The sequence below is a fragment of the Sceloporus occidentalis genome, unplaced genomic scaffold (genome assembly GCF_023333645.1).
Source record: "Sceloporus occidentalis isolate IW3139 unplaced genomic scaffold, rSceOcc1.0.p SCAF_4, whole genome shotgun sequence".
NCBI classification, from domain to species: domain Eukaryota; kingdom Metazoa; phylum Chordata; class Lepidosauria; order Squamata; family Phrynosomatidae; genus Sceloporus; species Sceloporus occidentalis.
The window spans coordinates 3,796,130-3,823,568 of NW_028316984.1; the positions used below are offsets into that span (position 1 = coordinate 3,796,130).

General features: G+C 41.6%; 2 protein-coding genes across 7 annotated transcripts in view; both read left to right on the forward strand.

Annotated features, from left to right (window-relative positions):
- The window catches only part of LOC149313432 (dual specificity calcium/calmodulin-dependent 3',5'-cyclic nucleotide phosphodiesterase 1A-like), a 56,323-nt gene extending 40,198 nt beyond the window's left edge, over positions 1 to 16,125 (forward strand). The window contains exons 13-16 of the mRNA XM_089519099.1: positions 2,742 to 2,816; positions 5,371 to 5,652; positions 10,929 to 11,198; positions 15,442 to 16,125. Coding sequence (XP_089375225.1) covers positions 2,742 to 2,816; positions 5,371 to 5,652; positions 10,929 to 11,198; positions 15,442 to 15,818 — 1,004 coding nt within the window. The 3' untranslated portion in view covers positions 15,819 to 16,125. The remainder of the gene's footprint in view (positions 1 to 2,741; positions 2,817 to 5,370; positions 5,653 to 10,928; positions 11,199 to 15,441) is intronic.
- A 5,002-nt stretch (positions 16,126 to 21,127) lies between these two features.
- LOC149313433 (platelet-activating factor acetylhydrolase-like) overlaps positions 21,128 to 27,439 on the forward strand; it is a 36,019-nt gene continuing 29,707 nt past the window's right edge. For 2 of the 6 annotated variants that reach the window (XM_089523199.1, XM_089523205.1), the window contains exons 1-2: positions 24,259 to 24,303; positions 26,477 to 26,637. In XM_089523199.1, the coding sequence (XP_089379325.1) occupies positions 26,551 to 26,637 (87 nt within the window). In that variant the 5' untranslated portion in view covers positions 24,259 to 24,303; positions 26,477 to 26,550. Of the gene's footprint in view, positions 21,218 to 24,258; positions 24,321 to 24,961; positions 25,042 to 26,476; positions 26,638 to 27,439 lie in introns of those variants that run through there. The other 4 variants (XM_089523202.1, XM_089523200.1, XM_089523201.1 and 1 more) reach the window with 4 other exon arrangements.

Consider the following 27,439-nt stretch of genomic DNA (forward strand, 5'->3'; position numbering starts at 1 on the left):
TTCTGCCAGTAGGAATGACCCCAACAGCTCCCTTCCACTGTCCTGATTCTGTCCTGAATCCATTGCCAGGTGATTTAACTGGACAATCCTGAGTGTACAGTCCTGATTACTGGACAAAATACTTAAAAATATCTATATTCACTTGCTATACATCATGACAATTTTAATAAACTCTTTTGTAACAACTATACTCTGGCTGCTTTTGTTTACTAAGGAGAATCAAAGCTGATTCCCTATTGGGTAGATGCACTAACCATCATCCTGAATAATTTGGTGTTACCTGCAAATTGATTCACCTCACTGCTACGTCCAGAAGCTACATAATTTAAGAATAAACTGAATACTGCTGGTTTTAGTACAGAATCTTTGGGGATACAATTTCTTATAACCAATAATAATTATTATTATTTATATTTTGCTTAATCTCAGGAAATCCAAACAGATTACAACGGTAAAAATGATACAGTTAAAAAGAGATGCATTAAAATCCCAATTCTCCCCCCAAATATAAAAATATGATCAAACTCTAAAAAAGGATTAAACCAAAGAAAGTTAAAAACATTAATATACATACACTAAAATGAGATAAAAAACCCCAAGCGGAATCTGGGGTAGGGTAAAAATGAGGATGGAGCATAAGGGAGAAAGGGAGGGGGAGGCAGGTCAGTGGGGGTGTTCTAGTCTGGAAAGGCCTGCCAGAAGAGATCCGTCTTAATTGCTTCCTTAAAGGTTTTCAAGGTGGTAATCTGTCGGATCTCATCCAGAGTTTAGGAAAAGTATCCTTTCATTCCCACCACCTAGGAACACCAAGACACAGGCCAAGATAGCTGTTGAGACTGGGATCCTTATCACACGTGGGGGGAGGGGCTTGCAGCTCAGTTCCGCAGTCACTCCTGTTCTAGCAACACGAAACGTGATGTTTTTTCACACCAGATCCAAAGTCACTCCTGTCTAGCAATGCAAATTCACGTTAAAATGTGATGTTTTACCACACCTGGTTGTCTTTCCATTCCGAATCAAGGGGGAAGTGGAGTCAGTTCCGTTCCAAGCAAGTCACATGATGTGGATGCAAGCAAAACAGAGTGAGTGCACATTGTATTACCACACCAGGACATACCACGCGGATTCAACTTGATTCAAATTGGGACCCTTGCGCATGCTCAGTGGGGGTCTGAATGCATCCTGAACCTTTGCACTTCCAGGGTGAAGAAGGGAGCCTGGTTCCACTTTCACGTGAATGACAGCTTCACATGAAAGACTCCCTTCTATTTTCCCATCCCTGGCAGCCAAATTCAAAGGGGTCCTCCAGCCCACATCCATTTCAGCCACATCTACATCTATCCTCCTGTCATTCTCCTTATCTATTTCAGCTATATCTACATCTATTTTCCTGTTATTCTCCTCATCCATTTCAGCCACATCTATATCTATCCTCCGTGTCAGAGCCCCCATCCATTTATTATTATTAATTATTAAGGAATTATTATTATTATTCACTGCAAAATAATCAGTGTAGAAGCTGCAGGTTTACTTGGAAGTAAATCCTTTGGATCTGAAGGAGACCCATTTTGGAGGATTGCAGAAATGATCTGGTTTCCCCTATTCTCCATGCTTCCTAAAGTACCACCTCCTGAATCCAATACACTCTCCTTCACTTTGTAACAGTTGCCATCTCTTAGGTTGCATCTGCACTGGGAAATAATCCGGTTTAACTCCGCTTTCACTGTCCTGGCTGAGTGCTATGGAATTCTGGGAACAGTAGTGTTGTGAGACATTGAGCCTTGTTTGGCAGAGAGCTCTGGTGCCTCAGCAAACTAATAAAAATAAATTATTATTATTAATATTAATATTTTAAAAACTTTTTAAAATTATAATTATTATAATTATTCTCCATGCTCCCTAAAATACCACCTCAGTGAATCCAATCCACTCTCCTTCCCTTTGTAACAGTTGCCTCCAGTTTATCTCCACTTTCCCTGTCCTGGCTCAGCGCTATGGAATTCTGGGAGTTGGCGTTTGTTGTGGGGTCCTTGGCTCGAGGCTCTGGAATTCTGGGAGCTGGAGTTTGTTGCTCCCCCTAGTCTCCCATCTCTCCCCCCAGCCTCCTGTTCATTCCCTCCATCCCTGTCATCTACCCTTCCAAGCAACAGAAGCAATTGGGGCAAAATTGCAGTGCAGCATCATGGGAAATTTGCCTCTTTGGAGGTTTGGGGACGGTGTACTGGGAGGGAAGCAAAGTTGCATTCCACACCAGACCAATTCGGAGTGAAATCAAAGTGAGCTTGAATGCAAATTCTGTGAATTCACTTTTGTACCGAATTCATCAAAATGAGGAGTTACTTTGGATTCCGCAGAAGGAGCTCCCATAGAAATGAATCTCGTCTGATAACACATTCATGTTATGATGTGAATCCTCATCATTGGACCTGCAGTCACCCCGGATCTGAGCTGAAAAATCTCCAAAAAGCTCCGTGTGATATACTCCTGAGTTTTCCTTTTACTATTTTCCCTCAGCATCACCTATATCTTTCTGTTACTTGATATATGTTCCTTGGGTTTATAACTCCAAACGAATGCACAAATACATGTATAATGAAGTGTAAATGGTTTATTATTAAACTGAAAAAAAGTTTGGTTATGGACAAGTTCAGTTCTGCCAGATACTAATGTCTTCTCTGCTGTTGAGCTTTCTCAGTGCTTCACTGAACTGATGTTTGTTTAAATCTCTCCTTTCCACATAGGGAAGCAGTCCCCAAAACTGGAGACACCGGTTACAGAAACAGAAACCAAAGGTGAAGACAAGAGGACCAGAGAAGGTAAAGGGGCCGAAGAAATTGATTGGGCTGTGGGAGACTGCAGTGCCATACACAGTAGCTGTGGGATCAGATTTTAAATGTCTAGAAACAAAATAAGAGAAGAGGAAATGGAGGCAGTTAAGGACAGAGGTTGATGCCATGACCAGCTGAGAAAAAATGAATTATAGGAGTTGCAGTTGCAAAACATCTGGAAGGCCACTGTAGCCCATCTCTTTTCCACATCCTTAACCATTTCCTGCCTTCCACCAAAAGTTGTTAGTTTTTGATTTGGATTTGGGGGGGGGGGGGGGGAGAGAATATGTGTGTCTGTTTTCAATGTGGAAGTGCAATAACATTGAAGAATCAAAAATGGCTCACAGCAGGTTGTAGATTCATACAGTTGGAAGAGACCACAAGGGCTATCCAGTCCAGCCTCCTGCCACATAAGAATACACAAGCAAAAGGCCCTCAAAAGATCCAGCCTCTGTTTAAAAACCTCCAAAGAAAGAAACTCCACCGTACTCCAAGGCAGTGTCAGTGTCCATTTGTCTTCTCTGGAGCTCTTTTAGTCTGCATGGCAGACTAAAAGAAGCAAAAATTGTCAAGATGAAACAGAGACAGAACAAGCTTGTGCACATATTTAAATTATGTGGCCTTAGCAGAACTGGGTCCCCGTCTCTGCAGTGGAACACAATCCCTGGAAGCACTTTAGACCAGGGTATCCATGTTTTTGAATATGGCTCTCCCTTTGACTTTGCAGGCCAGTCTCTCCCCTCTCCCCCATCCATGTATTTAAGCAGTCTGAAGAGGTGGGCTTTATCCCATAAAATATTTAATCTTTATTGTGTTTGCTGTAAGAGACTAAGGTAAAGGTAAGGTAAAAGTAAGCCCTCTAGGTTTAGTAGGATTTACTTCCAGGAAAGTATTACTACAGGATTGCATCCTAACTCTCCTTTGGTAATCTGAGTCTCTTGGCACCAGTTTCTGCATGTAAAATAGAAGAATGGAAATTAAAATTAGAACTAGAATAAGCTCTCTTGTGTAATTTCAGTCTATATTATGGTAAGATCTTTATTAAGCCAGGCAAAAAGGCAAAAAATTCTCACTACAAGTTTTTGAAACTGCAGCTTCCTTCATCAGGCAGAGATGGTAAAAGAAAGAGAAGGCAGTGGAAGAGGGAGAAATGATAATGATAGAGTCACATATTAGTTTTTCACACAGGGAAAATTCCATGCAGAAATGGGGGTTTAAATCAGGAAAAAAACACAAAAGTGGGTTGATTTTCCCATGACATCATTGTTAGTGGTGTTAACCGGAATGGAAAGTAGACAAAAGCCGCTCCTTTTTACCTTTGTAAAATCCTGAAAATAAAAAGGAGTGACTTTTGTCTCTTACAGTTTGGGTTAACATCATTTTAACAACGACATGTGTGAAAATCAATCCAGTTTTGCAGATATTTTCCAGCTTTTAAATCCCATTTTTGCACAGGATTTCTTCCATGTGATGAACTCCATAGCCTGTACGCTGTCTTGAGATGGTATCAAGGAAAGATCTACAAATGATCAGATTAGACTCATCAGGCCACACTCAGCCCCTGAGATCAAACAGAAAAAAGGAGATAAAAGAAGAGCAATAAAATTTGGTTTTCCATTTGAGATTACACACATATACAAATATTGAAAATTCAAACCTGTTCTAACCAGTGGAAAGCTCATAGGTAGAGTGACAGCAGTGAATTTCTTGGGAACTCTCCATTTTTTCACGGCTGGATATACAATTTGGTGCCAGCCCACAGGGACGTAGCCAAGGGGGGGATCTTGGGGTCCGGACCCCCCCCCCCTCCATTAGAAAAATGAATGGTGTGTGCTGCTGCGCCGCCGCACCCAAGCCCCATTATAATGGTGGCACTTGATCTGGACCCCCCCCCCCTTCCTAAAATCCTAGCTACGTCCCTGCAGCCCAGCACACCCGAAGAGACAAGCTGCTGCCTGTAAAAGACAGCATCGCACTTTGGTGATTTACTGCTCTTACAAATCAAATCTTTTAAGAAAGGAGTCACTGGGGGAGGGATAGTAAACTTCATGTATGAGGAGGGCTGGGGAGGCTGAAGCAGCAGTGAGCCAAATGACCACAGTGGGATAGCACTATGGCCTGGTGTTCTAGTGCTTTTATTATAGAGAGCTTAACCACACCCCACAAAAGAGCCATGAAGGGGAGAGATCAGAAGGATTGTAAACTGGAAGTACAACTAGGAACAGAAACAAAATGTGGAAAGCAAGGGCATTAGACAATCCAAATATTAGAGCCCATGTCATGAACATGGAGCCACAAATAAACTAAAACATGCCGCCCTCGGCTCTCAGAAAATATTGGTTTATCCAAAATGTTTGTGGAGAAAAAAGGAACATAAACCAGGAAATCAGGCCAAAAGGGCCACAAGCAGCAGAATGGCATTTGGGTAACAGATAAAGAAGTGAGAATTCCTGCTCACAAAGTCAGAGGAAGAGCAACACAAGTGGTGTGTCAGGATAATACCTATGTTTAGGGTAATTTCTTATGTTTATCTTCCATTCAGAATCATTGGTAACGGAACGCAAAAAGGCTAAAGATCAAGGAAGCAAAAGTAAAGCCGAGAGAAGAAAACCCCAGAAAGCATGCAAGAGCAAGGGCTTCACTTCAGAGTTGAAGAAGTGCTATGGCATCACACCAAAAGGCCCTATTGTTTGCCATTGCCAACTTTGTGACAGCAGAAAAGTTGATCCAGTAGATGTCAACTTCATAGTTTACAATGCAGATACAGCACAATTGTCAGATTCACAACTCGATGCAGATACCATGGATGTCACTGAATCATACGGTATGGAAAAACGAAATTTTGCTGTATGTAGATCTAGTATTTTAATTTTTTAATGTATTAAAATGAATGCATGCTGTTCTTTGGCAGCCATTACCATACATATGAGAGCCAACGTGGTGTAGTAGTTTGAGTATTAGACTGCAACTCTGGAGATCAGAGTTCAATTCTCTGCTTGGCTATGGAAACCTATTGGGTGAGCTTGGCTGAGTCATGCACTCTCAGTCTTAGAAAATCTAGTGATAGGTTCAGCTTAGGGTTGCCATAAGTCAGAAATTACTTGAAGGCACACAACAATAAACTGTATATATTTTAAGATAAACTGAGTTAGAGGAAATCCAATAACATCCGAATAATGATACCTTTATTGAGCCAACCAAAATGCACAATTACATGTTGCAAGCTTTTAAAGTCACACTGGGTTCTCCATCAGGCAAACAGGAGAAAAGAGTTGAAAATGTTAGTCATAGGCCTGCATTTTCTGTTTTTGGTGATAGTTCAGATGGCAGGGAGGCCTATCTGCAGGCTGGCACTTTCCCCTTTGGCCATGTGGTCATAGCCAACATGGCTACCCCTAGATGTGAGTTAGCGGAAAACACTGTATTTTATCCAGTCACAGGTTTTTGAAATCCACATGGATGTAACAGAAATGTATACTGTAGCATTTAGCCATGTGGAAGTAGGACCTGTTGACAAAAGTACAGTATATGTTCTATCTACTATTAGAAATGAAGGGTGCATTTCTGTTGATTTTACAATGGGATACCTGGCTTCTGCAGTGTCCTGTTCTTTCACTATGAGTCTCCAAATTTATATACTTTCAGCCCCCTCAATTCTCTTTGCATGCTTTTCCTATCACTATACCTGTTCCAGATAACTGATTCTAATTCTGAAAGATTCTGAGTCTGGCGCACCAAATTCAGAAATATGTGTGATCTTCAATAATTCTTATGTACTGAGATGGAATATTTTAAACCCCAACAGTCACATTTTGGTTGCAGAATCCATAAAGAACAATGTAGCCATCCTACATGTAGAGTACCCTGAGATTCTACCCACTTGGCACATAGTAGTACATGGGGCATTTTCTGATCCAATGTGTTCTCTCTGTCCCCAGCATTTCCACCATATGAACAAAGAATATCAGGGACAAAAATTGTCCTAATAAGCCCTCTACATATGGACACTGCAGTTTGTTTTTCTCCCAGCAACTGTAACTTACTGGAATGTGAACATCAAAAGTCCCTTGGCCATGCAGCAAAACAGAAGTATGTGCTCCAGTTGTCAGTAGGTTGGCCCCATTTCAGGGAAAATTCAATTTCTTCACCAGGGCAGGATAAGAGTTCACTGAGGTCAGGAAGCTACTACACAAAACAAAAAGTGTACAATAGTCTTACTTCATTTTTTTAAAAAATCCTTTTATTAAACGTACAAATTACAAACACAGTACAAAGATGAACCATAAAAATAAACAAAACCCCACATCATTACAATTCCAAGAAAGCAGTATATCATCTGTTGAACGGTATGGGGAAAGAAGACAGAAAATTTAATCAAATTCACTTCTTTTTTATTTTATTCCAATTTCATTCGAAAACCTAAATATTTTCTGGCTTTGGGTGTTGAGAGAAACTTACTTGATTCTCTACACATAAACATTCCTGTGGACATGGGACTTTTTAAATGTACAATAACAAATTCTTGCTCAGATCAGAAAGTAAATCCCAAGAACAGCTCTTATTGTCAGGAAGTTCCTCCTAATGTTAAGGTGTAATCTCTTTTGCTGCAGTTTGAATCCATTGTTCTGGGTCCTATTCTCTGGAGCTGCAGAAAACAAGCTTACTTCATCCTCAATATGACATCCCTTCAAATATTTAAACATGGCTACCATGTCTCTTAGATTGAACATGGTTTCCAGACCCTTCGCCATTTTGGTCACCCTTCTCTGGACACGCTCTAACTTGTCAACATCCATTTTGAACACTGGTGCCCAGAACTGATACAGCATTCCAGGTGAGGCCTGATCAAAGCAGAATAGACCGGCACTATTACTTCCCTTGATCTATTCTAGACACTATATTTCTATTGATGCAGGCTAGAATCACATTGGCCTTTATAGCTGCCACATCACACTGTTGACTCGTGTTCAACTTGTTGTCTGCTAGGATCCCTAGATCTCTTTCACATGTAGTCTTGTCAAGCCAGCTGTCCCCCATCCTATATCTATGCATTTCATTTTTTCTGCCCAAGTATAGTACCTAACATTTCTCCCCATTTAAATTAATTTTGTTAGTTTTGGCCCAGCTTTCTAATATATTTTGAAATTTGAATTTTGATCGTGTCCTCTGGAGTGTTTTGGTGTCATCTGCAAATTTCATAAGCATGCCTTCAACCACGTCATTGATAAAGATGTTGTATAACACTGGGCCCACAAGAGAATCCTGTGGCACTCCACTGGTCTCTTCTGTCCAAGTTGAAGGGAAGCCATTGCTGAGCACTCATTGGGTTTGGCTGGTCAATTACAAATCCACCTAACAGTTGCATTGCGTAACCCACATTTTACTAGCTTGTTTCCAAGAATATTGTGGAGGACTTTGTAAAATGCCTTACAGAAATCAAGATATGCTACATCCAGTGTTCCCTTTATCTACGAAGCTGGTAATCTTATCAAAAAAAGAGAAGATTAGTCTGGCATGACTTATTTTTGAGAAATGCATGTTTACTTTCTGTGATTATAGCATTCCCTTCTAAACGTTCACAGACTCTCTGTTTAATGATTTCTTCTAGAATCTTTCCTGATATTGATATCAGACTAACTGGACAATAATTGCTGGGATCCTCTTTTTTCCCCCCTTTTTGAAGATGGGGACAACATTTGCCCTCCTCCAATCTGCTGGGACTTCTCCTGTTCTCCAGGAGTTCTCAAAGTTTATTGCGAATGGCTCCAAGATTACATTTGCCAGTTCTTTTAATACCCTTGGATTTAGTTCAAGTGGTCCGACAGACTTAAATTCATTTAGATTAACCAGGTATTCATGTACAGTGTACCCTTGCCTTATGCGGGGGATCTGTTCCGGACTCCACCCCCCCGGCCGCATAAGGCTAATTCCACAAATGAATGGGGCTCGTGTGTGCGGTGGCGTGGGAGCACGTGGGGCACCACGGGCGCATGCACCATTCATTTGAATGGGATATGCCACCCTGCGCACCTCACGCACTCCCCATGGCTTGAGTGCATACCCTCAAGTCCGTGTAAAGTGTGCCCGCGTATAACGCGGGCACACTGTACTACCTCTTTACTTATTCTGTGCTGCATTTTCCCTACTACATCATCTGCCCCATGTTCCTCAAAATGAGCACTCTTTTCCTTTTGGGAGAAGACTGAAGCAAAGAAGGTGTTGAGTAATTCTGCCTTTTCTCTGTCCCCTGTTAGCATTTCACCATCTGCTCCACACAATGGCCCTACCATTACTTTCTTCCTTTTGCTGCGGATATACCCCCCAAAAGCCCTTTTTATTGTTCTTAACCTCTCTAGCAAGCCTAAGCTCATTCTGCGCTTTAGCTTTTCTGACTTTATCCTTACATGTGCTAGCTATTTGTTTGAATTCCCCTTTGGTGATTTCCCCCTTTTTCCATTTCTTATACATGTCCCATTTAAAACTTGGCTCATTTGAAAGTTCTTTAGTCATCCGCCCTGGTTTCTTGAGACATCTCCCATTTTTCCTCCTCATTGGAACTATTTGAAGTTGTGCTTTCAATATCTCCCTTTTGAGAATGATTATTACTTTTATTTTATTTTATTTTCTTATAACCTGCCTTTCTCCCAATACAGGGACTTCCATCTGTCTTGAACACTCTTCTCTTTTAGTATTCCTGACCATGGGATCACCCCCAGTATTTCTCTAAGTTTATTAAAATCAGCTTTCCTAAAGTCTAGAATGTGTATCTGACTATGTCTGGCTTCTCCGGGAGAACATGGTCACTCCTGCCTAAGGATCCCTCCACTTGCACCCCATTAACCAGGTCATCCCTGTTGGTTAGGGCCAAATCTAAGATAGCTGACCCCCTTGTTGCCTCTTCCACCTTTGGGACAATGACATTGTCTTCCTGGCAAGAGAGGAATTTGCTGGACCTTAAATATTTGGCTGAGATTGACTTCCTGCAAATATCAGGATAGTTGAAATCACCCATTACTACTACATCTCTCCTTTCTGAGTGTGTAATCATCTGTTTTAGAGAGGCATCATTTAATTCCTCTGTCTGACTTTGGGAGGGTCTGTACTACACTCCCACAATAACATCCTAGTTGTCCCCCACACACACTTTAATTTTTATCCAGACACTCTCCACCTGGCTTCCAGGATTTAAGTCCTGCATCTCTTCACAGGTGTAAACATCCCTGACATATGATGCAACACCTCCTCCTTTCCTGTTTGGCCTATTTTTCTTTAAAAGTTTATACTCCTTTATTACTACATTCCAATCATGAGACTGATCACACCAGTTTTCAGCTATGCCTGTTATATCATACTTGTTTTGCTGTGCTAGAATTTCAAGTTTGTCTTGTTTATTTCCCATGCTCTATGCATTAGTGTAGAGACATCTAAGACCATGGCACATCCCCCCTAGCTGCCTATGTTTTTTTCCCCTTCCACCATTAGGTCCTTGCACTATTTGCCTTGATCCCTCTATAACAGTTTGACGATTATCTCCAACCCTTGATGAACTCCTGTCTTCCAAAATATTATCTCTCTCCCCCACATAACTCAATTTAAGGCCATCCTTTCTTGAGACTGCTGGCAAAAAAATTCTGCCAACTGGTACGAGGTGTAACCCATCCCTTGCTAGAAGTCTGACCTCCTGAAACCACAGCCATGATCCAAGAATCCAAATCGTTCTTAATGGCACTACTTGTGGAACTCAGATCTGCTGTTTTCCTCTCCCTTCCTGGACCATGTCCTTCAACTGGGAGAAGTGTGTGTTATAGAATCGCAGAAATATTTAGGATACTGTCACCATAAGACAGAGTAAAGGGCATGTAACAACTTCTATACATATGGATAAATATTTCAGTTCAAGTACCAACATCAAGTTACTAGCACCAAATGAAAAGGCTTACTAGATATTTCCAGTTATGATGGCCATGTTCACTTGTTTGTCTGACCTTAAATATAAAAGTGAGACTTTATGTTTCTGGATTATCTCTGTACTGTAAAGTAGCATTCTTTTTCATCCAGGGTGATTTAGCTGAATATTTTTTTGGCATACATATTTTGCAGAGGAGTTGGTAGATAATCAGAATTCCTGGAGAAAGGCTGCTAGGCAAACTGTAGAAGCAAACATACAGGAGATGAGGCGAATGGTCCCAGAAACGAAACCTCTGAGTCCGAATGAAAGTGATGACGTCATCATTGAGGAAGTGATTCCAGATGATTCTCAGCCACAGACACCAAGGGGATCCCTTGAGGATGTCCAGCAGCCCTCTAATGTTGGCTTCCTACCAACAGATCTAACCCAAAGTGACATGGAGATATGTTCACTGTGGAATGGTAACTGACTACTTCTGTTCAATTTATTTCACGGGAAATGGCTAGTTTATTATTCTTTATTTATATAGCACTGTAGATTTGCACAGCGCTGTACATAAAACATTAAATATATAAGAGAAAGCCTGCCTATAGCGTAAAATCAAAAAGATAATAGGAAAATACATCTAAAATACATAGCAATACAAGAAATGGTTCAAAAAACAGTTTCAAGCGTAAATCCCAGCCTTAAACATTTGACAGTGAAAAGGTTCCTGCGAATAAGTGTGTGTGCTAGGGGTACACCAGGGCAACTGAACAGCACACTCTGCCAGGAATTTTATACTCTTCACAGGATACTGATTTTATTTTAGAGCTGAGGAACACTGAGGAACCATAATGTGTGTTCAAATTCAGTCTCACAGATCAGGTAGTTTCAACAACTAATAAGCACAGCAAGAGATTATGCTTTGTTCATTATTTCAGTGTTCAGCTTGATTTTTAAATTAATAATACAGAGATACTTCTGTTAACAAACCATCTGACAAACAACCCCCTTTGGCAAGGCTTTTACAGCTGCCCAGCCCTGCTTTCCCTTTTCTCCTGTCTAGATGGATTTTTTTTAAGCCACATTAGCATTAAGAGGATAGTGAAGAAGGGCTGGAAAAACACAGGCTTCTGGTGTTGGGTTGTAGCAGTGTATCTGCAGTAAATAATGCACCAATTTTTGAACTGGGAAAGAGTGGGATTCAGCTTTGGCCAATCCTACTGTAGTTGTGTGTGATAGGCAACCGAAGCTGCCTCCAGAATCCCTTACTGACCAGCAAAACAGGGAGAAAAGAAAACAGGTAAGAATGCCTCACCATCGATCCCCAGTATATCTTTTTTTAAAAATAAGATATGGCCTCCAAAATGGAAATACTAAGAAAAGTGGAGGCTGACAAAAGAATAAAATCATCCCTTGATACAATTTGAAAGAAACTTTCAATTGGTCTCTAGACATTCAATATGTTTTTGTTGACTTATGCAATGTTTGCCTGACCTGGTTGTTTCATCTCACATGTGCATATAGATTGTCTGCTGAAACGTATTGAACAGCTATTCTTCCTTGTAGTGTAGTGGTACTGCATTTCCTGCCTCTGGTACCAAATTTTCTGTTAAAGAAATAATACCCAGGAATGCATCTACTTGTTTAACTGCAGCATACCTGTAATCAGTACACGGTTCTAAAGAACACATTTCCTTTTCCAAATCCTCCAATTTTCCATACTTTTCCCCTTCAAATTTTCACAGCAGTGTATTTGGGAGAGACCACTAGTCAGTAACAGAAGTGTTTGACATGCATTTTACATTAAGGATTTGAAGTGGAAGTTTGAAAAAGAAAGAAAGAAAGAAATCAGAAACACCTTTATGCTAATTTCTTTGCTTGTCCCAAGTCACTTAGCTAGAGGTTATTTCTAAATTAAAATCAATATTACAAATGTAGTAACAAAAATGCATGTCGGTTTTATACATAAATGTTTGGTGGCAGTTGGCTTTGTATGTTTACGTTACACTTAGGTATGTATAGTGTAGAATCCTGCCTGAAATCCCAGATAGTCACTGCCACTCAGAGTTGATAATCCTGGGCTGGGTAGACCATCAATCTCATTCAGTATTAGGCAGCTTCCTGTTTTCCTATGAAAAGGTTAAACATGCAGTGAATTCACGAGATGCCAGCCACAGATGCTGGAGAAATGTCAGGAAGAACTCTTCTAGAACATGACCACATAGCCCGAAAAAACCACAAAAAACTAATTTATGAGCCTCTTTATATTTTTCCACATCAGTTTCATTTTTTAGTCATTGCATTCTGAATACTCCAAATTTAAGGGACGAAACACCACATATACCAAAGTGCACTGAGAAGAATATAGCAATGTTTAAAATATTTGGAAACTATGTGCTTAATGTGAAATCGAAGGCTTTCATGGCCAGCATCCATAGTTTTTTGTGGGTTTTTCGGGCTATGTGGCCATATTCTAGAAGATTTTCTTCCTGACATTTTGCCAGCATCTGTGGCTGGCATCTTCTGAAGATGCCAGCCACAGATGCTGGCAAAATGTCAGGAAGAAAATCTTCTAGAACATGGCCACATAGCCCGAAAAACCCACAAAAAACTATGTGCTTAATCATGTGACATCTCTTCACCACATTACATTTCAATCTAAGCTTTTATAAAGTGCACTGCTTGAAAAAATGTGAAACTTTATTTCACATGACTTTTAAACCATGATTACACTGGGAAAGAAGTGGCATTGGTCATAGTCATTGTACAACAATGCCCTGACCCGCAGTTGTGCCATCCCTGACCCATCCCTTTTCATTGATGAGGGAAATCTGTCAATGGCGAGTCAATCATGTAAGGGTGCAAAACACTGTTCCCAGGACAGTTGAATTATTGTGAATTGTGTGGTGTCAGTGTCCCCTCCTCCTTGTTATTCCAGATTACCTTTAGTACGTTTAATTTTTTACCTGTGTCTTTTATTTCTTTCTCTTCAATCACTGTAGCAGAGCTCCCAAATTGTGGGGGGAAATGGATTAAAAAACAAACAAACCCTAAAAGGCATGTTAGGTTAAGGCAGTTACGGGAGAGTCAGAAGGAGAGTGTGATGTTGACAGCATCCCCAGTTGTGCAAATGAGAGGAGGTGTGATGATGGCTACCTTGAGAATGATATATTCCCATTTTATTTTAATAATGGGACTGCTTTGAGAATGGGGCTCATATGGAAGAGTCCTTATACAGGTATGCTTAAAAAGCAGGTTGTCTGTGGAAAATAAGGCTTGCATGATGTATATTTCATGGCAAATTAGGTTTGTTGTTGTTTAAGGTATGATATAGATTATAATGGCTGATAGTTTTGTATAGATGCTACTGAAGCCAGCATTAGTACAGCAACCTGTTTGGTACCAATAATTGTTCATGTGAAAGACACCAAAGCTGTGAAGAAAGGCAAATCTTTCAATTACTTTTTTTCCCTTTGTCCTAGAGTCATATTTCTTTTTCTTCAGTTCTGAATGCCCATCTGGCATGATAGCTCACTTGTTCCCTGGTTTCAAATGGTCTGATCCCTGTGTGAGTTTTCCAGGTTTAGACGAAGTTATACAGATAGGGCTGAGGTGACGGAATAAAGCTTGTTGGTAACTTAATTTGGTACTTTAAGAGGCTGCTCACAACAGTGAAGTTCAAGCTCTAAATATTTCTGAATTACTTCCCCCAGTTTAATTACTGCTGCAAAATGTTAACAGAGCTTGCCAGTAGGTGTTGCAGTATTTGGTATATGCCAAAAGAATTGTGGAAACACTGTGGAACAAGAGATTAAGAAGAATGCAAAATTTGTGATGGGGATGGAATTGTAAAACAAGTTATGAAGAAAAAATTCTTCCAGTGGTGAATCATGTTTGAGCATTCCTAGGCTAGAAGACAGATTTCAAACAATAATTGCTTTAAAAGATCAAAGTAATTTCTGAATTAAATATACTACCATAGATATTAAATATTGCATCTAAAAGTAATGGAACTGATTCAGAAATTGTTGTTCTTCTGGTTGGAGAAAAACAATAAGAAAATGTATAAAGCCACGTGCAAACTATTATGCATAACACTGCATTTCCACATAGTCATCCCTAATCAATACATGTAGATATAGAGGGAAAGGATGGAATCATAAGACCTAACCAGATACATGCAATTGCTTTCACATGTTGTCATAACATATGAAAATCATAATATCCGAATTTGCTTGTACACTCATCCCTCCATATTTGCGGCTTTGATATTTGCGGATCTGATTATTCACGGATTTGATTAATATGTTCTCTCTAGGAATATCTAGGTCCTCCAGTGCAACTTTATGGTCAACTTTAACTAAAAGTTGCACTGAAAGACCTAGAGATTCTTAGAGAGAATACTCTACCAGGCCTTTGAAGCTCCTCCAGGGCAGTTCTATGGTCAGTGTCTGTCGGATATTGGCCACAGAGTTGGACTGGAGGACCGAGGGATTCCTAGAGGTGTCCTCTCAGATAAAAACATGGTGCTTTTGTTATTCATGGTTTTTCCATATTCACAGGGGTCTTGTGCCCCTAACCCTAGCGAATATGAAGGGACAAGTGTATTTTGTACAGGCTGGAAATCATTCTTCCAGCCTAAAATCTCAAGCAGTCGGCCTTTAAAGTCAGCCAAAAAGCTTTGATCTAGCAACATTTTTCATTTTTTTCTCCCTGCAGAAGAAGTTGCAAGACGTGCAGCTGAGCAAAAGAAACAAGAACAAAGCAGAATGCATGCAGATGCAACTTTAAAAGCGGCCACAACAGGACAGGAAAGTGAGGGTTCTCAAGGAAGTGAAGGAATGTCATCTGGAAATAATGAGAACTTTGTCCTGCAAATAATAGCCTTTGACTCTGCCCCTATAACATGTTCAAGAGAGACGGCACCAAAGCATGATCCTGGTCAGCAAGAAGATAATCTTGCTCCAGCCCCAATGAATGAGAATATCACACCATCAAACACATATCAACAACATGAAACTCTCTCACATGGGGCTGCAGCTGTATCTGTCACATCCTTAAGCTATGGCTATGAGGTCTTTAAAATGCCTAAATAAGTCTAACCTCTGGTGTAAGCTTACTTCAAGCACAGTAGGGACCAATAATCAAATACATGGCCATTTGACCAAATAAACATGGAATTTTGAGCTGCTGAGTATTTGCTGTTAAGGGAAGAAATACTTTTCAGTTGACAGAATTTTCAAACAAGCATACATTCAGTCTTAATAGTGAAAATGAAACCCATATACTTATCCTCCCCTTTCCTTAAGACTTGAGTTCTTGGAACTTTTCTGCAGGCCCCAGTGGAATATTTAAAAAAGGAAAAAAGCAGGCTTATACTGATGAATTAATAGCACAAATCTATATTTAAGAATTAATGGTGGATTGTTATCTAATATTTTAATTCAGAATGTAAGAAGATCTTGTTTAGGGCAGAAAAGGAGGAAAACACAGATATAAATAGAAGACGTTCTCCCTCTGGTAAGCTATCCAATACTCTTCAACTCTATCACCTCAGAAGGTGATAGAGTCTCCTTCCTTGGAGGTCTTTAAACAGAGGCTGGATGGCCATCTGTCAGGGATGCTTTGATCTGGATTTCCTGCATGGCAGGGGGTTGGACTGGATGGCTCTAGTGGTCTCTTCCAACTCTACGATTCTATGATTCTATGATTCTATGTGGGCAAAAAAGAGAGGAGAGAAATGACAGGAAGTAAATGCGGGGGGGGGGGGGGGAATTAAGTTTTCTGTTGTTGCCATTAAGTTTCTTCCTTTGCGACCAAGCCTTCTCTGCTTATACAATATACAAAGTCCAAAGTTGCCTACATTGGCAGAGTCCAGTGATCTTTTCAGGAAAATCTTGTCAGATCTCAATAAATATTTAATTGATGCACAACAAAATACAAATTCCACAAAAGCATGATACACTTATTGGCCAACCAAAATGCACAAAATCCAGCATACAAGCTATTGAAGATTCATCAGACAAAGATGTTAAAACATACACGAGAAGAGAAGAGACCAGGTGTCACAGGCCTACATTTTGTTTCAGATGTTATTTCTGTTGTCAGATAGGATGGTCTAGAGTAGAGGATCTCAATCTTTTTGACTCAATGAGCCCTTTTTAGAATTAATTTCTGTGGTGGAGCCCCTAAGAGGCCTACCCTATGTCTTAATGGTGTTGAGGAGTAGCATTACTTTTTGTGAAGTCGAAGGCTTTCATGGCCAGCATCCATAGTTTTTTTGTGGGTTTTTCAGGCTATGTGGCCATGTTCTAGAAGAGTTTCTTCCTGACGTTTTGCCAGCATCTGTGACTGGCATCTTCAGAGAATGCTTGCCTGGAAAGGAGTTATTAGCAACAAAACAATACACATGCAAATCCCTCCTGCCTTTCCAGGTCACAGAATATATCTACCCAACTCCCTTCCAGGCAAGCATTCTCTGAAGATGCCAGCCACAGATGCTGGCGAAATGTCAGGAAGAAACTCTTCTAGGACATGGCCACATAGCCCGAAAACCCCACCAAAAAAAGGATTACTTTTTGTTTCTTATTCTTTAATTTCCTTCAAATTTTTATTTATTTATTTATTTTCATTTTTCTGGAGGGACCACGAAGCACCTGGGAAGTGCACGCTGAGCCCTAAGGGCTATTTGGAGTTGGGAGCGGCTGGCCTAGAGAAATATTATTGCAGGTGGAGACTACTCCCTTTCTTGGCCATGTGAAGATTGGGGACACAGGACAATAAAAGTTAATAAAGGCGGGTTACACACCGCCAAAAAGTACACGCTCGGCACGTACTACTGTTAGGAAGGGGCGTGCTTTCCGGATGCCCCTAACCCTAGTATGTGCCGAGCACGTACAAAATGGCGGCGCCCTATACACATGGGTGCCACCATTTTCACGTTGCGGATGTTGCGGCACAGAAATGACACCGCAAGTGTGCCATTGGCGCCTTGTGGCGTCATTTTCACGCCGCAAAAAGAACCCACTTTTTGCGGGTTCTTTTTGCTGCGCCGGGGAACCGCGCGGTTTGTCTGTTGCGGTTCCCTGGCGCAGCAAACACGGGCGCCGGCAGAGCGCCCTTTTTGGGCACTCTGTAAAGCACCAAAATAAAATTTTAACTCTGTTGGCAACAGAAAAGTAACTTCTCTTGCTCATGTGACAGGCAATTGTGCCAAGAGAAGCCAAATTAAATCACTTTACCCTTGTTCTTGAGAGAATGAAGTCCCTGTACAAACATTCCACTCTCATCAGGTTAGGATTTCTGTGCTTTTCAGCTATGTTAAGTATCTTTAAGTTGAAAAAAAATATTCAGGGGCAGCCATGAAACCAACCATAAGGTACACCAAAAACGAGGCTCCCCTTGCATTTTTTTTATCCCTTTGTTTGCATTTCTCAAACATACTTTGATCTCAAGTCATTTTCGTCAGTTTTAGTGTTTATTTCTAACCAAGTGGTTCAGTGTTCATACATTCAAACAAATTGGCATTTTCTTCCCTTTACTCTTTTTTCATAATTAGGATGTTAATTTGTGGTTTTAAATATATTTCAACAATTTTAATTAACATCTCTGTCAGCTGGACTTTCTGAGTATCAACAGTTGGCCAAGATTCAGTACAGAGCATTTGGTTGTTGTTGTTGCTATATGTCTTCAAGTCATTTCTGATTTCTGGCAACCCTAAAGCGACCCTATCAAGGATTTTTCTTAGGAAGTTTCTTCAGAGGGTATTTCAGTTTTGCCATCCTCTGAGGCTGAAAGAGTGTGACTTGCCCAAGGTCACCCAGTGGCTTTAAATAACTGAACCATTTGAACCCTGGTCTCCATAGTCACAGCTCAAACCACTACAGCAGGGGTAGGCAACCTTTTTGAGCCGGGGGCTGGGTTGCTGTCTCTTAGACAACTGGGGGCCCGAGGCTAGCATTCACGTGAAACTGGAACCAGGAAGTGGCCCCCTTCTTCACCCCAGAAGTGCAAAGGTTCACGATGTGTTCAGATCCCCACTGAGCATGTGCAAGGGTCCCAATTTGAATCATTGAATCCACATGGTATGTACTGATGTGATAATTTAACGTGCACTTACTTCGCTTTGACTCAGGAATCACCACAATTTCATTCTCCACATGTGATAATTCATCACGTGAATTGCCTTGGATTCGAATTGACTCTGCTTCACCTTCACTTCGAATTGGCTCTGGATTCCAATTGGGACCCTTGCACATGCATGTGATAAGGGCCTCTGACTTGGTAAGGATCTAGCAGTTGTACTAGCTTGACTTTATCAATAGAACTATTTGAATCCTAAGCAACTTCTGCCTTCAGTGACAAGGTGATCCTGGTTTTATGAGCATTTCAGTCCCACTTAGCATAGGATGGGTGTCACAAATCTGGGCAAATGACCAACCACTGGCACAGCTCCATTTAACCTGGATTGGGTTTTAGTTTATAGGTCCTTATTCAGAGAGTTTATCTGTTCAACCACTTCACCTGAGTGAGATAAAAACGATAGTAAAAATTGGGCGGGGGGGGGGGGAGGTGTTCAACTTATTTACCTTTTAAAGTATGAAACTACAAGATGTTTCAACAGCAAAACAGCATGGGATCTTCCTTGTCCCTATATTGTGCAGGGCAAAAAATGTATTGTGCAAGACGGTTGAGCGGGACAAAAGAGTGCCCCAGTGGCAAAATGCAGATTTGTTGCGACTGCTTTTGCCTCAGCTGGTTTTTGTCCATTTTTCTTTGCTGCAGAGACTTTCGGACAGTTCTTCATCAAATGTCTGGTCTCCCCACAGGAAAAACATTTCCATATCCTGCAGACAGCAGCACTCCCCTCCTCAGGCAAGGACATAGATTGGCTGGTTTGTCGCCTCCAGCCAGTCACACCCTTGAATCTCTCCTCAGAGTCTCTCCTCTGTACTTCTTGCAGTATTCTGGATGCCACAAGGTCCATAGCTAAATCAGCTTTGGCTACTCCCTGGAGATTGTACATCAAAAACTCCCAGTTACTGCTTGAACTACTAAGTAGTATATGGGCCTTCTGGGTTTCCTCAATCTGGATGCCATGCTCGCTGCACTCTGCGAAGTTTTCTTGCATCCTTTTTTACAATTACGGATTCGCCTTCCTGCTGTTTACAACAATATAGTCTTCTGCTGCACAGCATTTTAGACAAGGCTCCAGCTGGTTGGTTAACAGCCTCAAGAGCTTTCCAAAGCTGACCTCTTATTTCTGATTTAGCTGGCTTGGCTCTATAGCTAAAACAATTGTTGCTCTAGCTTTTTCATCACCAGCTAGCTGGTCTTCATCAGTAGGATCTGGCTGTTTCTTTACATAGTCCCATAAGTCCTGCTTTACCAGTAAAGCTTGCATATAAATTTTCCATGAAGCATAATTCTTCTTGGACAGTTTCTCAAACTTGACAGCCGCTTCCATGTTTGCACTGAGTCTGCGACTTAAACAGCTGCAAACAAACACTCCGATACTGATAAAGACAGACTTTTCTCTTCAGCCCTCTAGTGATCCAAACACAGCTCATCAATTGCAGAACTAGATCTCCCACAGCTTCTTTAGCGTTGTCCACGCGGCTACTGGGCCTATAACCCTTGTTGGAGCGTAAAGAGATGCTCTGTGTCCACCATGACCACCTGCAGAGTTGAACCACGTCAACAGGACGCCAGAGAGAAGGAATCTGAAGAGATGTCTGCAAAGGTATTCAGGCCAAGAAGGAAAATATTTCTTTACCACTGCAAACGGCCTTGAGCTCCCGGCTTGAGAAATAATGACAAGAGCACTTCAAGCCTTCACTCTACATGAGGGCTTTAATAAATAAGGTGCGTTACAGAGTGCCCAAAATGGGTGCTCTGCCTGCGCCGCCGATTGCTGCGTCCGGGAACCACAGCGGTCAAACCGTGCGGTTCCCGGACGCACCAAAAAGAAGTCGCAAAAAGCGGCTTCTTTTTGGCCCCAGAAGTGGCGCTGCAAGTGGCCAATGGTGCACTCACAACGTCACTTCTGTTGCGGGACGTGCGGACGCTATGCGTCTGCAATGTCAAGATGGCCGCCACCATTTTGTACATTCCCAGGATGTACTAGGGTTAGGAGCGTGCGTAAAGCACACCCTTTCCTAACCCTAGTACGTCCTGGGGATGTACTTTATGCCCGTGCGGAACGGGCCTCAGTTACTTTGCCAACCACACAACCATAACAACAAAACCAGAGAGGCAGTTACTCTAACACCAACTGTCATAACTGACACTCTCTCAGAAGGACTGACTGCATCAACATTCCATAATGCAAGTGTCAACTGTCAACTGCCACTGGAACTGTAATAGGTTCTGCTACAGCTCCATCTTGTGGCCATACATGTCATTTCCTAACATGAAGTCACACAGCACACATACAACGAGGCTCCTTTTGAAGATGGTTGAGAAAATGGAGACAAAAGAGGGGAGAATCCAAGTAGTAAGTGATGTATATAAAAAAGTGTACATATCATTTTACATGTGCAGTATTCAATAAATTGGTTTGATTGTTTTTATTTTTAAATCCATTCTATGTATAAGATTCTTTAAAATTTATTAAAATAACATCCATAAAATTGTTGGGAGGGACACTTTTTGTCACAATGGATGCAAGATTTTTTTACACCAATCTACTTCCAGAAGATACCCTAACTATTAGACACCCATGCATAGTACAGACTAGAAGAAAACATCCCCATGCCTACTTTGTTACTTCTCTTGAAAAAAAAATTCCAAGAACTACTTTCAAGTGTAACTATTTTACTATGGAAAATGATCTTCCAGCACCTTTGGCCCTTATCACACAAGCAAAATTTGAAGTTATCTCAGGGTCAGTGTGAAGGTAATGCAGGGGCAATCATAGGGTTTCAAGTTTGTTTATCACACACCGCCAAACGTAATCAGGAGCCATCCTAAACACAACCAGGGGTCATTCCAGGGTTAGGTAAATTTGGGGAAATAGAGGATTTATCTAACCCTGGGAGGACCCTGGAATGACCCCCGATTGTGTTTAAGATGGCTCCTGATTGAAACCCCATGATTGCCCCTGCATAGCCTTCACATTGACCCTGCGATAAATTCTGCTCGTGTGATAAGAGCCTCTGAGACTAACTGAAAGATAGAAGTTGGTAGTAAGAAGTTTAGTAGACTTCAGTCTACTTTCTCAGATGCATTTGGTGGAGTGGAAATCCCAAGGTCAGATCGATATAAATAATTTGTGTGTGACAATGTCAACTCAAATTCAAAATTCTGTGGGTATGGAAATGAAGTGGCAAGTCCATTATTATTATTATGCTTTATTTATATAGTGCTGTAGATTTGCACAGCGCTGTACATACAAACAATAAAATAGATAGGAGTAAACCTGCCCATGGCGTTCAATCTAAGAAATAATAGCATAATACATATAAATAATACATAACAATACAGGAAAGGGTTCAATAAAACAGGCAACAAATTAAAAATGTCAAATAGCAAATAATAGTCACGCAATGCCTGGCAACGCTTCTCTGAACAGGATGGTCTTCAACAAAGGCATCAAGGAAGCAATAGCAATAGCATTTATATTTCTATACCACTTAATAGTGAACCCATCACTCTCTAATCTGTCAGCCAAGGAAAGTGTTTTCGTAGCAAGTTGCCATGGGTGCTTCTATGGGGGTTGAAGTAGAGGGACTAGATGTGTCTCACCACAAAAGAGGGCAAGGCACTGCAAATTGGAGGATGTTCAAGAAATATGGAGGACATGACCAAACAAAAAGCTCAAAGCATTCAATAGAAGTATAAATCCATGCTTCTTGGTCATGCTCAAAATGGAAGGCATTTGGGGATTCCTCCTGGACAGAAGGTTGAAATGCCCTGGAAAAGGAGGACCTCTGGTCATCCTGGGCTGAGGTGCTAAGCTAATATAATGGGGAAGTTTGAGAATGGGAAAGCCTTAGAACATCAGTATAAAAAGCCTCACTTGTTAAAAAATTAGGTATGTGTGTGGGCCTGGCAAGGGGTCAGGCCTTCCAGCCAGCAGCCCCACCAACAAATCCTCCATTGCAGCCTCCTATCCAGGAGAAAGCCCCAACTGTCCTCCATTTGCAGGAAGGCCAAGAAGCACAAGTTTACATCTCTGACTGCACCCACAGTGCAGAAATACATCGCAATCTGGTCTGACACCGCTTTAACTGCCATGGCTCCATGCTGTGCAAATCTTGGAACTGTAGTTTGTTGAGGCTCCAGAGCAGGGCCTTTGAGATTCACACGGGCAATTTTCCAGTTACGGTCTTCTATGGAAGAAGATGTAAACATTACAACATATGACAAATGTCAACACGTTTATAGTCATTAATTTAAGCATCAGCATTCTATACAGTTATCTAAAATCCAGAGCGACAAAGAGATTTCATTTGATTTTTAAAATAGGTTGGTGTTTAAAAGGTTCACCAAGTGCCAAATCACACTGCAGATATGTCAGTATTTGAACCATAGAAGCATAGAGTTGGAAGAGACCCCAAGAAGGGCCCTCCAGTCCAACCCCCTTCTGCCATGCAGGAACTCTCAGTCAAAGCATCCCCTGTGACAGAGGGCCATCCAGCCTCTGTTTAAAGGCCTCAAAAAAGGAGACGCCACGACTTTCCGAGACACTGCTTTAAAAGCCATGGCTCAGTACTAGGGAGTCCTGGGAATGTAGTTTTGTGAGACATTTAGCCTTCTCTGTCAGAGCTCTAGCGCTACAATAGATGACATTTCCCAGAATTCCACAGCATGGAACCATGGCAGTTAAAGTGGTGTCAAACTGCATTATTTCTGCAGTGGGGATGCAGCCATTTGAGGTTTTTCAGGTTTTACTTTTCTCATGTCCTCTATTTTTTAAAAAATATTATTATTATTGTTGTTGTTGTTGTTGTTGTTGTTGTTGTTATATTTATTTCCCGCCCTTGTCCCAAGACTGGGACTCAGGGCGGCTTACAAGATTAAAAACCAGTACAACCAAAATAGGTCCGCCATTTGGATTATTTGTGGAGGGGCGACCTCCATTGAAGTTAATGGCGCGCGCCCTCTGTGCCCATTCTGAGGAAGTACACTTTAATTGAGCTCAGCCACCATGATTAGATTAGATTAGATCAGTGGTCCCCAAACTGTGCTCTTTTGGACTTCAGCACCCAGAAACCCAGACCATTGGCCGACATGGCTGAGGCTTCTGGGAGCTGGAGTCCAAAAGATCTTAAAGGGCTCCGTTTGGGGACCACTGGATTGCGCCTTCAGACATTGCTGGCTAAAGGGCGGCTGGTTTCCATGGCAACAGGACGCCATTTTGTGGAGGTGGCCCCCTGGCGCCTCAGTCTCGCCCTCTGTTCTTACTAGCCTTTCTCTCTCAACGCAGCTATTCCAACAGCGCCACCTATTGGCGGCGCAGGCGTAGAGCGCCCTCCGCTGCCCTTCATCGCTCCGTCCCTCCAGGCGCCCTTTGGAAGGTCCAGCTCGCCAGGCAGAGGGTTCCCCCCCGCCGCTTCCTCTTGGTACGTCCCCAGGCGGGTAAGGAGAGCGCCAGGGTCAGTTCATTTTGCCTCAAAAGGGGGGGGGGGGTTACAGCAGGTGGGACTTGCCTGGTTAGGAACCCTTCTTTTACTCCTTTGTACTTGCATAGTGGGGGAAACTGCCTTTCTTGTTTCTCTGTGTTGTTGTTGTTGTTGTTGTGTTTCTTCATGTCTACTTATGGTGACCCCCCCCCCCCATGCAAACCTGCCATGGGGTCTTCTTGGCAAGGTTTCTTCAAAGGAGGTTTGCCATTGCCTTCCTCTGAGGCTGAGAGAGTGTGACTCCTTGCTTCCAACTTGTGGCAACCTCAAGGTGAACCTATCCTGGGGCAAGGTTTCTTCAGGGGAGGTTTGCCATTGCCTTCCTCTGAGGCTGAGAGAGTGTGACTCCTTGCTTCCAACTTGTGGCAACCTCAAGGTGAACCTATCCTGGGGCAAGGTTTCTTCAGGGGAGGTTTGCCACTGCCTTCCTCCCCTGAGGCTGAGAGAGTGTGACTCCTTGCTTCCAACTTGTGGCAACCTCAAGGTGAACCTATCCTGGGGCAAGGTTTCTTCAGGGGAGGTTTGCCATTGCCTTCCTCTGAGGCTGAGAGAGTGTGACTCCTTGCTTCCAACTTGTGGCAACCTCAAGGTGAACCTATCCTGGGGCAAGGTTTCTTCAGGGGAGGTTTGCCATTGCCTTCCCCTGAGGCTGAGAGAGTGTGACTCCTTGCTTCCAACTTGTGGCAACCTCAAGGTGAACCTATCCTGGGGCAAGGTTTCTTCAGGGGAGGTTTGCCACTGCCTTCCTCCCCTGAGGCTGAGAGAGTGTGACTTCTTGCCCAGGTGAGGTGGGATTTGAACCCTGGTCTCCAGAGTACCGTAATAGTCCCAACACTGAAACCACTGCACCGCACTGCCTTCTATGCGTTATAAATTGGAGCCCTGGTGGCGCAGTGGTTAAATGCCTGTACTGCAGCCATTTACTCGAAACCACAAGGTTGCGAGTTCAAGACCAGCAAAAGGGCCCAAGCTCAACTCAGGCTTGCATCCTTCCGAGGAGGGAGCTAAAATGAGTACCCAGACTGTTGGGGGCAAATTAGCTTACTTGCTGTTCACCGCTATGATCTTTGGAATAGCGGTATATAAATAAAACAAATTAATTAATATAAGGGACAGCATTTGCTCAGTCATTATATTTAATGGGACTTGAGCATCCACGGATTTTGTTATACACGGGGGACCTTGGAACCAAACCCCAGCAGATAACAAGGGTCCACTGTAGTCTTAAATGCATAGCAGGTATGTTACTTTTTAAAATGTGACCTTACTTGCGATGGATTAATCACTCTCTACCCAGCTGTTTTAATTTAATAATAAAAATAATAAAATTTATTTTTATCCCGCCCCTCTGCGCAACACAACTGAGGCAGCTTACAGCATTAAAATATACAATTCCACATCCCCATCCCCCCCCTTAAAATACACTTAAACAGAGTACAATATAAAACATAATTTAAAATATTAAACAATAATCAGATTGGAAATTGGTTGGATAAATTAAAATTTTCTCCCTACTGCTCTTTGGTAGTATTGTATCTGATACTTTTGGTTATTTGGGGCAAATTGGATATAAATTGGATATAAGTAGAAGTTGAGTTTTGTTCACTGATTTATTTGGGTATTCATTTGGAAGAGGAGACTGATAAAATGAAAATTCTATCATTAAATGTCAAAGGATTAAATTCCCCCCAAAAAACGGGGAAAAAAACTTTTGCCTTTTTAGAGAAACAAGCTGCAAATATGAAAGGACGACTGTATAGTACTCCATTGTATAACCAGAACCAGAAATGACTTTCTTTCTTTCTCTAGCCTTCACTTAATATATTATTATTGTTTACTATAGACATGCATTGCTTTGTTTACTACAGACATTTTACAAGCCAGCACTGAACATCTGTTTTCTCTAGCCCTCTCCTTCACCATCTTCCCCATGCTGAAAAACACTTGCAGCTAGTTAGGCTAAAGAAGAAAAGGGGAATTGAGCAAGTGTAAAAAGACTTTGTAAAAAAGAGTTTCTTTGTTAAAAGCTGTGTTAAGTGAATAATGCCTGTGTACTATACAAATAAATCGAACTAAATTTGTTTTTAAATGTTTTTGTTTAATGATTTCTCTCTTTTTATTCCCTACAGATTTCAAAGTTCTGTTCATTTCCTTTCTCTGTAAAGGAACAGAACCTGTAATATTGTAGCACATCAGAGCAGAAATGGGGAACAACTCTGGGAAAATCCCTGCAGGCAAAGGCCCTTATTCTGTGGGATGTACAGACCTCATGACTGGCCATAATATTCAGGTATCTGCTTTTACTACAACAACAACTACTACTACTACTACTACTTTTGTTGTTTATGCTTTTTCTGTTTTCTTTTATCAGTTTTCAGAAAACAAAATAACCTGGCATGTTGCTTATCTAGTGCTATAGTTTTCATTTCAGAGAGTACAGTCATAGAATCATAGAATCATAGAATCATAGAATCGTAGAGTTGGAAGAGACCACTAGGGCCATCCAGTCCAACCCCCTGCCATGCAGGAAATCCAAATCAAAGCATCTCTGACAGATGGCCATCCAGCCTCTGTTTAAAGACCTCCAAGGAAGGAGACTTTATCACCTTCCGAGGAAGTGCATTCCACTGTCGAACAGCCCTTACTGTCAGGAAGTTCCTCCTAATGTTCAGGTGGAATCTCTTTTTCTGTAGCTTGCATCCATTGTTCCGGGTCCTGTTCTCTGGAGCAGCAGAAAACAAGCTTGCTCCCTCCTCAATATGACATCCTTTCAAATATTTAAACAGGGCTATCATATCACCTCTTAACCTTCTTTTCTCCAGGCTAAACATCCCCAGCTCCCTAAGTCGTTCCTCATAGGGCATGGTTTCCAGACCCTTCACCATTTTTGTCGCCCTCCTTTGGACACGCTCCAGTCATGGTCAAGTCAGGACAAAGTTTACAATAACATGAAATTTTTTAGTGATTAGATCTTAATTTTCTACTTCTAATATATCTGTAAAATATACTTGCATGAAACACCACATTGTAGTACCAAACAAAACAATGTTTATGACAGTGCACAAATTTTCTCCATATAATAAGTAAGTATG